Source organism: Rhinolophus sinicus, chromosome 15, assembly GCF_057876585.1.
Source record: "Rhinolophus sinicus isolate RSI-liver-muscle chromosome 15, RSI-T2T, whole genome shotgun sequence".
Taxonomy (NCBI): domain Eukaryota; kingdom Metazoa; phylum Chordata; class Mammalia; order Chiroptera; family Rhinolophidae; genus Rhinolophus; species Rhinolophus sinicus.
In genome coordinates this window covers 61,683,800-61,695,808 of record NC_142515.1, presented here as the reverse complement: position 1 = coordinate 61,695,808, position 12,009 = coordinate 61,683,800, and the positions used below count along the sequence as shown (strand labels likewise).

At 38.9% G+C, this 12,009-nt stretch overlaps 1 protein-coding gene across 8 annotated transcripts in view; it reads right to left on the bottom strand.

Moving 5' to 3' along the window:
• Positions 1-7,699: 7,699 nt before the first annotated feature.
• LDB3 (LIM domain binding 3) overlaps positions 7,700-12,009 on the bottom strand; it is a 60,568-nt gene continuing 56,258 nt past the window's right edge. For all 8 annotated transcript variants that reach the window (XM_088792111.1, XM_074337204.2, XM_074337207.2 and 5 more), the window contains one exon: positions 7,700-10,541. In XM_088792111.1, the coding sequence (XP_088648237.1) occupies positions 10,452-10,541 (90 nt within the window). In that variant the 3' untranslated portion in view covers positions 7,700-10,451. The remainder of the gene's footprint in view (positions 10,542-12,009) is intronic.

Genomic DNA, 12,009 nt, shown 5'->3' with positions numbered 1-12,009 from the left:
CATGAAAAAACAGCTTCTTTACTTTCTTCTAAAGTCACATTCTGGTTATTAATCTACAAGCTAAGAGATGATTCTGTTCTTTTTAATCATCCCAAGCAACTCAAAAAGGACCTGATACCCATGGCTCAGGTTTGAGCGACTGTCTGGAGCTTTTTCTGCAACACCCCGGTCCTTGCTCCTAAACATCCAACCTATTACCTCCATGCCATTCAGCAGATTACTTACTGTCTTGGTTACCTTCACATTAAACCTGGGCTTCTAGGAGAGGGATAATTCAACTAAAAGGTGGAGAAAGGTAACCACCTGTTAGAAGGGCCCATTTCAAGCCTTGCCTAGTTCAGTAATCTGGTTTACTCTCCCAACATCAGCATGTCTTGGTCCTGGTCCTGGGGACAGCCCTGGACAAATACTGCCAGTTCCTAACGTAGAGAGCTGGCCAGGAAATAATCAGGATCCCCAAATGGCTGTGTACTTCACTCTACCGCCCTGGGTCCACAGTAGCTTTACCAGGAAACTAATGAAACTTAAGCTTCAGGGTCCCTCACTTTCAAAGGCCCCTGCAAATGCTGAGAATTGCTGGAATGTTCTCGGTTGAAAGGGGAAATCAGGTTGCAATTAGGGAACATTCCTATGTAAGCTTTTTGGATAACTTGCCTAGAGATTTCAGAAGAAAGAGACCTAGAAATCCACGATTCCAGTAATTTGTTATGATTCTTTCTTTTCGTTCTAAATGAATACTCAATTTTGTAATTAATTTTGTGTTTGAAATTTTATATTCTTTTACTTAAAGATGACCCCCCAAAACCTGGATCCTAGGCTGGATCAGGTTCTTCTCCAGTCTGTGTCTACTTTTCTCCAATGCTTCACTAACCTGTAGTTCACCAGAAAGTCAGAAGTATGGGAGGAGACTGCAGTCTGTGCAGTGATGACAGCATGCAGGATAGACTCACCCTCACTGTTTGTATTCCATCTTCTTCCGCAGGCGCACATTGGCTCCCTTACACCCACAAATGTTTGGACCCTCTAGCTTCATTAGAAGTAAAAGATACAATCTCTATTACTTGGCTTCTGCCCTGAATCTAAAAAGTATTTCAAAATAATCTCTTTATACCTAGTTTTATGCGTCAAATAGACTTCGAATTAGAGTTAGATAAGGGAATAACTGATTTGTAAATGGGAAAGTAATCTATAAGAATTTACTTCATAAAATGTTTCAGATTTTTAATGGAATTTGTTTGTGAAAAAAGGATCTCAATTCCCAGCTAAGTGATAACAATGATGGCATCCTTTTGTCGTTTCAGGTGTAAATCTGTCCAGTCTAATGCCTAACTGTAGATGAAAAAAACAAAAATATAATCCAATGCACACACTGCTGTGGAAAAGTATTCAGAGTTTTTCACAGTTTGGCTCACATGAACGTGCTCCAAATAGCCATTCCTCACAGCTTCTTCTGCGTAAACAGGTAAGAAAGACATACATAAACAGTCAATTATTAAATAATGTGAAAATGCAAGAGTGTTGTAGAAATACTGAGGAGGGAATGCTGACCTACAGAGTGGCCAGGACGATGTGTTATAAGAAGGCAACTCCACGATGGCTTAAGAGGCTAGAGAGATCAATGGGGCCAGAGAGCAAGAGTCTTGTATGCAGGTTAATTTGGCCTCTATCGAGGGATATTGGGAAGCCATGTATGAATGTTAAGCAGGGCCATTTTATGGTCAGGTTTGTTGGAAGCGATCTGTCTAGCTGCAGTATGGGGGAGGGGGAGGGGTAGGTAGGGACAGAATGGAGATAGAAGGTCAGTTAGGGAGCTGTTGAAAGTGACCTGCTGAGATAAACTGCTCTAAAAATAGAGTCTAATACATACCGTGTTTCCCTGAAAATAAGCCCTCGCCAGACTATAAGCTCTGATGCGTCTTTTGGAGCAAAAATTAATATAAGACCTGGTCTGATTTTACTATAATATACGATCCAGTCTAATATAATATAAAATATAATATAATATGATATAATACTGGGTCTTATATTAATTTTTGCTCCAAAAGACACATTAGAGCTGATTGTACAGCTAGGTCTTATTTTCGGGGAAACACGGTATGCCCAAGTTGTCAAAATGGTTTAATCCTGTGAGTAGAACATCAGGAAAGATGTTTGAATGCAGGAAGGAGTCCTGAGGATGGAGAGAAGAAAACAGATTCAAGGCAGATTCAGGAAGTAAATTTGGTAGCCTGTGGTAATTATTGGTTGTCAGAAAGAGCAGTTGTGAGAGAAGAAAGACGCTTAGATGACTCCCAGATTTCTAGTTTCAGTGACTGGGTGGTGCCTGCAATTCACCAAAAGACAGAATACAGCAGGAGAAGCGGGTTGGGGGGTAGCGTGGTAGCAGTCCAGAGTTCCTAACCGAAGGTGTGGAGGGCAGCAGGACTGTGGGATTCATCTCGAAACGATGTTTACAATGATAAGCACTCTGTTTGTATATATGTTTAGATGGGATAGCATGGGTAAGGTGAGTGGTAGGCTATGAGGGCTTAAAGTTCCTCCAGCATTCTGAATTCAGCATTGGACAATTGTCTGTACCAGAAGAAAGGATAGGTAGAACATACATATGGCCATTCCTCCAACCTGTGAAACAGGCAGGCGTGGAGGTGGCTGTGGGACACCAGGTGAGGCAGCAGAGCAAAATCTGGATATGTAAATCTGATGCTTAGAGGACAGCACTACACTGAAGATGTAGACATCTAATGGTTCAGAAAAGTAGTTGATTGCCTGGACAAAATTAATGGCAGGGGATCAAATATATGGTGATGGAAGAAGAACTGACTCTGGGTGGTGAACACACAGTGGGATTTATAGATGATGTAATACAGAATTGTACACCTGAAATCTATGTAATTTTACTAACAACTGTTACCTCAATTAAAAAATAATTAATGGCAGGGTTAATTCCACAAGCTTAGTAAATAGATTAACTCATGATCACATTACTCAGATAATCCTTAATATATATTTTATAGAGATTTAAGTGGGATCAAACAGTGAAGTTCGTAGGTTTTAAAATTTTTTATTTATTTTAATTTTTCAATCGCAGTTGAAATTCAATATTATATTAGTTTCAGGTGTACAGCATAGTGGTTAGGCATCTATGTGACTTACAAAGTGATCCCCCCCAAATAAATTGTTTTTAAAAGAAGGCAAATCTCAGAACAGTATGGATAGCATGATTACAATGAAGGAAATCACACCGTGCAAGTGCAATTTGTATGGGCATGTGTACCAGCAAAGGGCCGTGTTTCCCAGACTTCGGAACACAATTCTGTGCCCCACTCGCACAAAACAGAGGTTTCCCAGACTTTAACAACTGCATTAACCCGTAACAGTTTTACCATATTCATCCAGAATTGCTGATGAACAGCTTTGAAATTTTTTCAAGTAAAAGCCTCATAGGAAAAATAAAATTCATTCTTCTATCAAAAGTGAGGTTCTTGTAGTAAAATATTTATTTTATCTCTCTGCAATTGGCAGGCATTTGAAGGCTTTATCTGGCATGTCTTACCATGGCCTGCAACGCCCTCCATGCTTTCTACCTCCTCTCCTACTGCCACTTCCTTACTCGATTCTCAAGCCTTGTGCTGTCGCCATGTCAAAGGTTTTCCCTTAAAGCCTTCACATTTATTTCCCCCTCTGTCTGGAACACTCTACCTCAAACTTTGGTATGGTTGGTTTCTTACCATTCAGACCTCAGCCCAAATGTCACCTGTTCAGCAAGGTCTTCCCTGACCACCCTCCAAAAGTAGCTTACTCCAGCCCCCAATGCCTCGCTCTGTTTATTTTTCCATAACACTTTCTTAAATTATGATGATTATGTATTACTTGTTTATTTCTGATCTCCTCCCTTTAAAGTGCAAACTCTATGAAAGCAGGAATCTTGTCTGTATGGTCATTCTCCATTCCTACTGAATGTTTATAGAATGAAAAGATAGACTGCTGGAATATTATTCAGCACTAAAAAGAAATGAGCTACCAAGCCATGAAAAGACATGGAGGAAAGTTAAATACATATTGCTAAGTGAAAGAAGCCAATCTGAAAAGGCTGCATACTGTATGATTCCAACTATATGACATTTTAGAAAAAGCAAAACTATGGAGACAGTAAAAAAAAATCAGTGGTTGTCAGGGGTTAAGGGGGAAAAAGGTATAAATAAGTGAGCAAAGAGGATTCTTAGGGCAACTCTGCATGATATCATAATGGTGGATACATGTCATTTGTTCAAACTCATAGAGTGTGCAACACGTAGAGTGATCCCTAAAAAAGGAGAATAAAAACAATTTTAAAGAGTGAACCCTAAATGTAAACTGTGGACTCTGGGTGATTATGCTATGTCAATGTGGACTCATTGATCGTAATAAATGTACTGCTTTTGTAGGGGTGTTGACAAAATATTACAAAAGATTAGAATATAGCTAGAAAGGTTTGCTTTTCATTAATTCTGAGTCATTAATTCTGATGGATTTTTTTGCTTTGGGTTTGTTTTTTTTTAAGTTTCAGGTGTACAAAACAATGCAATAGTTAGACATTTACTCTCCTCACAAAGTGATTATCCCACCCCCAATCTACTACCCCTCTGACATCATATATACGTAGCTGTTACAATTCCATTGACTCTATTCCCTATGCTGTACTCCATATCCTGTGACTATACATATATTAAATTATGATTGACATTCAGTATTATTCAGTTTCAGCTTCAGGTGTACAGTGCAGTGCTCAGGCGTCTACATCGTCCCTGAACTGGTCTCCTAATAAGAGATACCACCTCACTCTGGTCAGAATGGCCATCATCAATATATCAACAAAAAACAAGTGCTGACGTGGATGTGGAGAAAAGGGAACCCTTGTGCTCTGTTGGTGGGATTGCAGATTGTCGTAGCAACTATGGAAATCAGTATGGAGTTATCTCAAAAAACTGAAAATGGAACTACCTTATGACCCAGCAATTCCACTTTTAGGTATCTATCCAGAGAAATCTGATGTGTTCTTAAAAGAATTACATTTTCCTTAATACGTTCTCTATAATGTACAGGCTTGAAAATTTCAGACATAAAATCTTTGGTGAAAATTTTATTACTTGTTTAGTGTTTGGTTTTGACTGGATCCATTGTGGTTGTTAAACACATTCATAGAGCTAAAATCTTGTGGTAAATTTTTAAAAAAGATTTTTATTAAAGTATATTGGTTTCAAGTGTACACCATACTTATTCAACATTTATATACCCAAAGAAGTGATCACAAGTCCAGCCACCATCTGACACTGTACCAGCTATCACAATATTACTGACTATATTCCCTATGCTGTACATTACATTCCCCATGACTTATTTGTTTTATAGCTGGAACTTTGAGCTTCTTATTCTTCTTTACCTTGCCCCCCTTTTAAAAATTTTCCAATTATAGCTGACATTCAATATTAAATTAATCTCAGGTGTACAGCACATGGATATTTATATAATTTAAGAAGTGATTCTCCTGACTAGTGTAGTACCCACCTGGCACTATACATAGTTATTATCATATTATTGACTATATTCCCTATGTTTTACTTCACATCCCCGTGACTTTTCTGTTTGGGGCCAGCCCATTTCACGTCTCCGTCCCTCCTACTGTCCTCAGGGTGCCTTCTTCTTTAAATCCTTAGTTATACAACTTTTGTTCAACTAGACTTCAGATAGTTCTCTAAGTTGATTGTTCTAGAATTTAGTTGTAATTTTAATGTGTTCAGGGAAGGAAGGAGGCACAGTGATTGTCTACTCTGCCATCTTGGATCTCCCTCCTAGAGAAGCTTTAAGTAGTCAAAATATTTCTCCTCAAAACTAATCCAACATAATATATTTATTTTGTTTGGCTGATTCCAAACTGCTAGAACCTAAGTTCCATGAGAACAGTGTTTTTTGTCTGTTTTATTCAATATCATGTTCCCAGTGTCCAAAGCAATGCCTGACACATAATAGGTGCTCAATAAATATTTGTTGAAAGAATGAGTGAGCAAATAATTTTTATTCTGTCCACAAGTCCTCAGTACAGAGGGCAGAAATTTTAGTACAGTGGTTCCTTCTTATGCATGGTTTCACCATCCATGGTTTCAGTTACCATGGTCAACCATGGTCTGAAAATATTAAATGGAAAATGACAGAAATAAACAATTCGTAAGTTTTAAATTTCATGAGTTACATGATGAAATTTCACCTGAGCCGGGAATCGTCCCTTTGCCCAGCATAACCACACTATACATATAGTACAATAAGATATTTTAAGAGAGAGACCACATTCACTTAGCTTTTATCACAGTATATTGTTATAATTGTTCCATTTTATTAGTTATTGTTAATTTCTTACTATGCCTAATTTATAAACTTTATCATAGATATGTATGTATTGGAAAAGACATAGTATATATGGAATTCACTATATATAAGCATCCATTGGGGGTCTTGGAATGAATCTCCCACAGATAAGGGGGGACTACTATAATTACAAATTCTGATCCATGTGGTTCATATTTCTGGGCTATTTGTGTAATCTTTATTCTTGCTACTGGTTTTCCCCATGTATTTTTTCTGGAAGGAGAAGCTGGAATGAAAAAAATGAAGCAGGAGAGAGGGTTTAGGGTTCTGACCCCACTCTATTGGTGATAATAACTAACATTTTTACTGCAGTTGTTTTCCAAGTTATTGCATTTGGTTGGTTCTCACTGTGAGGCAGGTGTTATTCCGTTCATTTTCACTTTCATGTAGATAGGCAGGCTTAGAGAGACTCCCCCAATGTCGCTGATCTAAATACAGGTGGTATTTAGATCAACCTTGATATAAACCCTGGTTCTTACCATGTCAAAGTCCATGTTTATACTCCATTGCACCAGCTGCCTCCCTGGCTGATTGTGTATTCTGGGAAGCCACATCTCCTTTCTGGGCCTCAGTTCCCTCGCCCAGGTGAGCTCTTAGATTCCCTCCAAATGTAAATTCTGTGATTCTATGAACCTTATTTTCCTCCATCACCTATTTTTAAAAAATGCTACAGCTTTAAAAAGTACTAAAATAATGAGATTTTATTTCTATTTGTAATTGCACAGCTCTTTCAAAATCTGATTCAGGTGCTAATAACCAAATTATGAAAAAGTTTCCTTTCTTTTAAAGTAATGCCTAGAAACAGAATACCTTGAAAAAGAATCAATTGGTTTTGTTAAGCATAATACCCTAAGAAGGGTCTTCATTATTTAAAAAAAAAAAAAAAAAAAAAAAAAAAAATGGCAGGAGAGGATTTTTCTCTGAGCTTATCTCAAAACTAAAGATATGGAAGAAAATAGAGCAACTTTTCTAGGAATTAAGTCATTTAGAGCAGAATAAATATTAATATGAAATATTTAATCACCAAGTAGCTAAATAAATAAACTTTTCCAAAAAGAAAAGGCAAAGTTTGGTCTTCAGTTTATTATTTACCTGGAAAATTCTCTGTGCATGCAAAACGATTTGTTTTGTATTATTCACATGTAAACTGCCTTTGGGCCACACAGCCAACAGAGCAAGTGAGTTGTATCTGTTTCTTCTCCACAGGGTATTTTGTTTTGTCTTGAATTTTTATTTATGGCCACATAGAAAAAATACCTACTTTTGGTATCACATGCAAAAAACTTTACACAGAAAAATCTGTATTTGCACAGCCTTTTGGGGGGTTTTATTTTGCTAAAAAGTAGAATTCACACAGGCCAAAAAAAAAAAAAAAACATGCAAAATATTTTTGTGCACACCTCTAACACACTATAATCCACTTCTGAAATCTTAAAAAAAAAAAAAAAATCCCAAAGCAAAAGTACATGGGTTGAAAAGTTAACATTATAAAAGCTAGATTCCTAACACAAACACTGCAAACACAAGTCATTCAGTTGCAAAAAGTTAATGTTTACAAATGTTATATAAATGTCAACTATGAGACAAGAACTGTAGATCCAAAGTGTACTCTCCACCATGAACTATTAAAAATTGTGTTAGGTGTTGTAGGCCATACATGATGTTAATTTGAAATAGATACAACCTTAACCCCGATGCTATGCCAAACTTACAGACATGGAGGAAACCATATTCAAAACTACCTTCTTTCCCTGCTACTTTTAAAATTTTTGTTTGTTTGTTTTGTGTTTTGGTAAATATTTTGTGTTTTGGTAAATAAGAGTCCCTCAGAATCTACACTAGCTCTGAGATGTAAAAAAACAAAAACGATTCAATAAATGACTATGAGGAAGTTCTCCTTTGCGATATTTCAACTTTTCTTTTTAATGATCACACACTTTTTTATGATAGTGTGTGTGCGTGTGTGTGTGTGTGTAAATTCTTTTAAGTTTTGAACACTTAACTCGAGGGAACTTTTTTCCTTTGCTCAAGACCAGTCCTTGATAAGTTAATAGTTTTGGGTTTTTTGTTTGTTTTTTAAGAAAAAACCTGCCTAGAGCCTTTCTGCAGAGTCAGCAACCTCCTTGTCCTGTATATTTGAATTTTCCAAAAATAACAGAATGCTCCAAGGTACTTGTTTGCAGCTCCTGAAAAATCTCCAGTCACTCCCCACAGATTTGACTTTGCCTGGTGCTTTATATTCACTTTCTCACAGCACCAAGTTCAATAAGGGTCCTGTCGTACGAGAACCTGTACATCATTCCCGGTGCTCCGTGGGGAACATTGGTGGCTTTACCCTTGGAAAGAAACACAGGCCTCCTGTTGCGAACACATCTCTTGGGGAGAAGGGATATATTCAGGTAGAAATGCAGTCCCCTGGAAGCCTCAGTTCTCAGAAGAAAAAGTATTCTATAATATATTCTCATAAAAGATTTCAAGCGTGTAAGGAGAAAATGCAAAAGAGGAGTGAGAAGAGAGTCATAGTAGTGAGTTGGAAGAGTGCCTAAGTATTGTGCTCAAGTGAGAAACATCCACTCAAACTATTTGTTTCAATGCCATGTTCAACGAGCATAATAACAGTGTCTTCTAAAAGGGAAAGAGACTATATACCATTTCCAACCTCAGAAACTAAAGCTTTTCTCTTTATCCTCAAACAGCTTTAAATACTTGCTTAACTCAAACTATCACTAATATTTTAAAGAAGTTTGGAGACTCAAGTCTATTTCAATAAATATTTAAATAATTGCTAGATCAAGCCAGCTCATACATTTTTCAAAATATTGGCCAAAATGGAAGATGAGTACGTATCAGCATCTTTTTCCTCCAGCAGTCAATGCGATGGTACATAATCAGTGCACTGCATTCAAAGGAATATATGAGAAGGATGGTGCTGATCAGAGGTGGGACGGCCTGCCCACTCATGCATTCTGGCTGAGACTGGCAGAATGGAAGGTGCCTCTTCCCCACTTAGAGTTGGGGCACGTCCTCAGCCTGTTCTGCCATCCTGTTTCAGACACTGTCTCTCCTCCTCCACAGCTCACTAGCCTATTGGGGGCAGGGGTGCTGAGGAAGACTCCCTAAGTGAGTGGTCATACTACTCACTGGGAGAGAAGTACATGCACATGACTGGACATTCATGCTAACTAACCTCACAAAGCAAAACAAAGGCCAAACACAGCGCAGCGTTGTTTTAAAACTCTCACACACAGCAAAGTAAAACCGGAAAAACCCAATTCCACTTTCCTGTCGCAACTCAAAAAGGAGCTAAGCCTTCTGGAACATCGAAAGTTTCAGACTGAAAGAGGGGAGCTGAAGAGCCCATCTTCCCTCAGCTGTCAGCAGTGTGAGCCAGAGCCCTTCCAGAAGCCAGGTCAATCGCCCAGGGGCTCCAGAAAACATCACTCCGCATGTCTGGGCTCCCTTTAGAATGTTCAAGTCTTTTCAAGGTCTGAAGTCTGATGCACAGAGGTAGCTCCATGACGTGAGTAATGGAATAACACTTCCTTTTTTGGTGAGAAAAGCCCAATTGGTCTTAGCTAACAAGCTCTCAGCTCTGGTTCTAAAAATACCCTGCAGCGAGGACTATTTGGCACTTCATTTTGTTTGCCAGAGGAGCTCTAAAGAACTCCACAGAACGCTTCAGATTCTCCACAGCTACTCTGGGCTCTGTCCCTGCTCTGGTGACTGACCTCAGGAAGTGTATCACTTTGGGAAAGTTACTTTTTGTTTTTCACTTTTGAGTTCTTGGAATTCTGTCCTAATGTCTGAAGTACAATTCCAGCCTTGGAAGAATTACTAGCTTGGTTTAGGAATCTTCATTTGGCTTCTAGTCTGAACTATGCAAATACGCAATCTGTGTGCAGAAGAAAGGACTAAAATTATACTTCAAAAGGGCTCAGTTGCTTCCTGTCTTCCCCCTTTCCCCCTAAAAGAAACATCAGCCTCCTTGAATCCTTTGTTGCCAGTGGCAGGAGCAGCTCCCCCACCTGTCCGCGTCAGATGCCCTGGGCTCCCTACACGTTGATGGCGTGTGCGTGCTTCTTGCACAGGGGTTTGTCCTTCTTCGAGTAGAACGGCTGCCCCTCCAGATTCACATGGCAGACCTGGGACAGAAAACAGACCAGCATGACACAGGCCCTGCAGCCCATGAGGCAGGGGGACATGGCAAATGATTTCAGTCACCCCTTTAAGAAATACCGCTGTCACATGCAGATGGGCAGAAAGGCAACAGCCTATTTCTCCCCACTATAAATTCTTAACAATAAAAGCAGAATAGATAGGTTGAACTATATAAAATTTAACATATCCATGGAGGAACATGGACTAATACTCAAATTAATTAAATTTAATGAATTGAGAAAACGTACATGATGAAGAGCAATTTATGCTATCCAAAATACATAAGGAACCAATACAAGTTCATAAGTCAATATCCACAGAGATGATTAATAGCTAAAGAAATACCATTTGTAAACTAACAAACACATCAGAAAAATTATCCTTACTAATAATAAAAGAACAAAATAAATAAAAACCTCCGTACATACCACTAGATACCTTTTAATATAGCAAAAACAAAACAAAACAAAACCCCAAAGCTCAATGACTTGTCACCTTTAACCTTATATGACTGTAGCCAAAAAGTGGGGGGAAAAAAAAAAGTAATCAAAAGTACAATGCCAAAAGGGAACCCAGCCTATTTGTGTACTGCTAGGGACACATGAATCAGCTCAGTCCCCTGCAGGGGACATGGCAACCCTGAAGAGGAGCCATAAAGATGTGCCAGCATTGTACTCCAGTAACCTCACTCTAGAGACTTTTATCTTGAAGAAACTATTGCACAGACCAAGCAAGCAGCGTGTGCTCAACTAAAACCTAAAAACCACTAAAACTTCTCTCAATAGGGAGGTGATTAAGTAATATATTATGGTACATTTTTCCAACAGAATGGCACCATGAAAAAGATACATCAAATATGGAAAAGTGAATCCAGGGAAATATCATTTAAAAAAGGGGCAAAATTATATACTCCCATGTTGGCAACATATGAGTGCGGTTTGAAGATGGAGATGCCACAGAAAAAAGGGAGCTGAGTAATACCTGTTGAGGTGCTGTGGGTCAAGCAGGATGCCAGACTTTCTATGTACATGATCTCATTTAATTCCTACAAAAACCTTACGGGGGTATGACTTTCCCCCATTTCACAATTGAAAAACTGAGGCTCAGAGAACCCAAGTGTCTTGTTTAAGTCACAGATCTAGTAAGTTGTAGAGCTGGGAACCCATGTCCAGGTCTGCAAGACTCCAATTCTAAGCTCATTTTCTCCACAGCCCACAGCAGAGAGGGGCGATGTTTACTTGAAATTTTTCTGGGTTTACAGACTTGTGTAGAGGCAGCCCTCTAAGTCTGCTGGACTACCAATACATAGGCTGGCCCTGGGTGGGGAATAACACCAGTGTGTCAGCGTCAGCTGGGAAGTCACCTTGGCTAGGATGGGCCCCAGCCTCAGAGACAGCACTGAGGATCCGTAGTGGGGAGCAGAACTGGGGGCCACACTGGGAGAAATGCAGG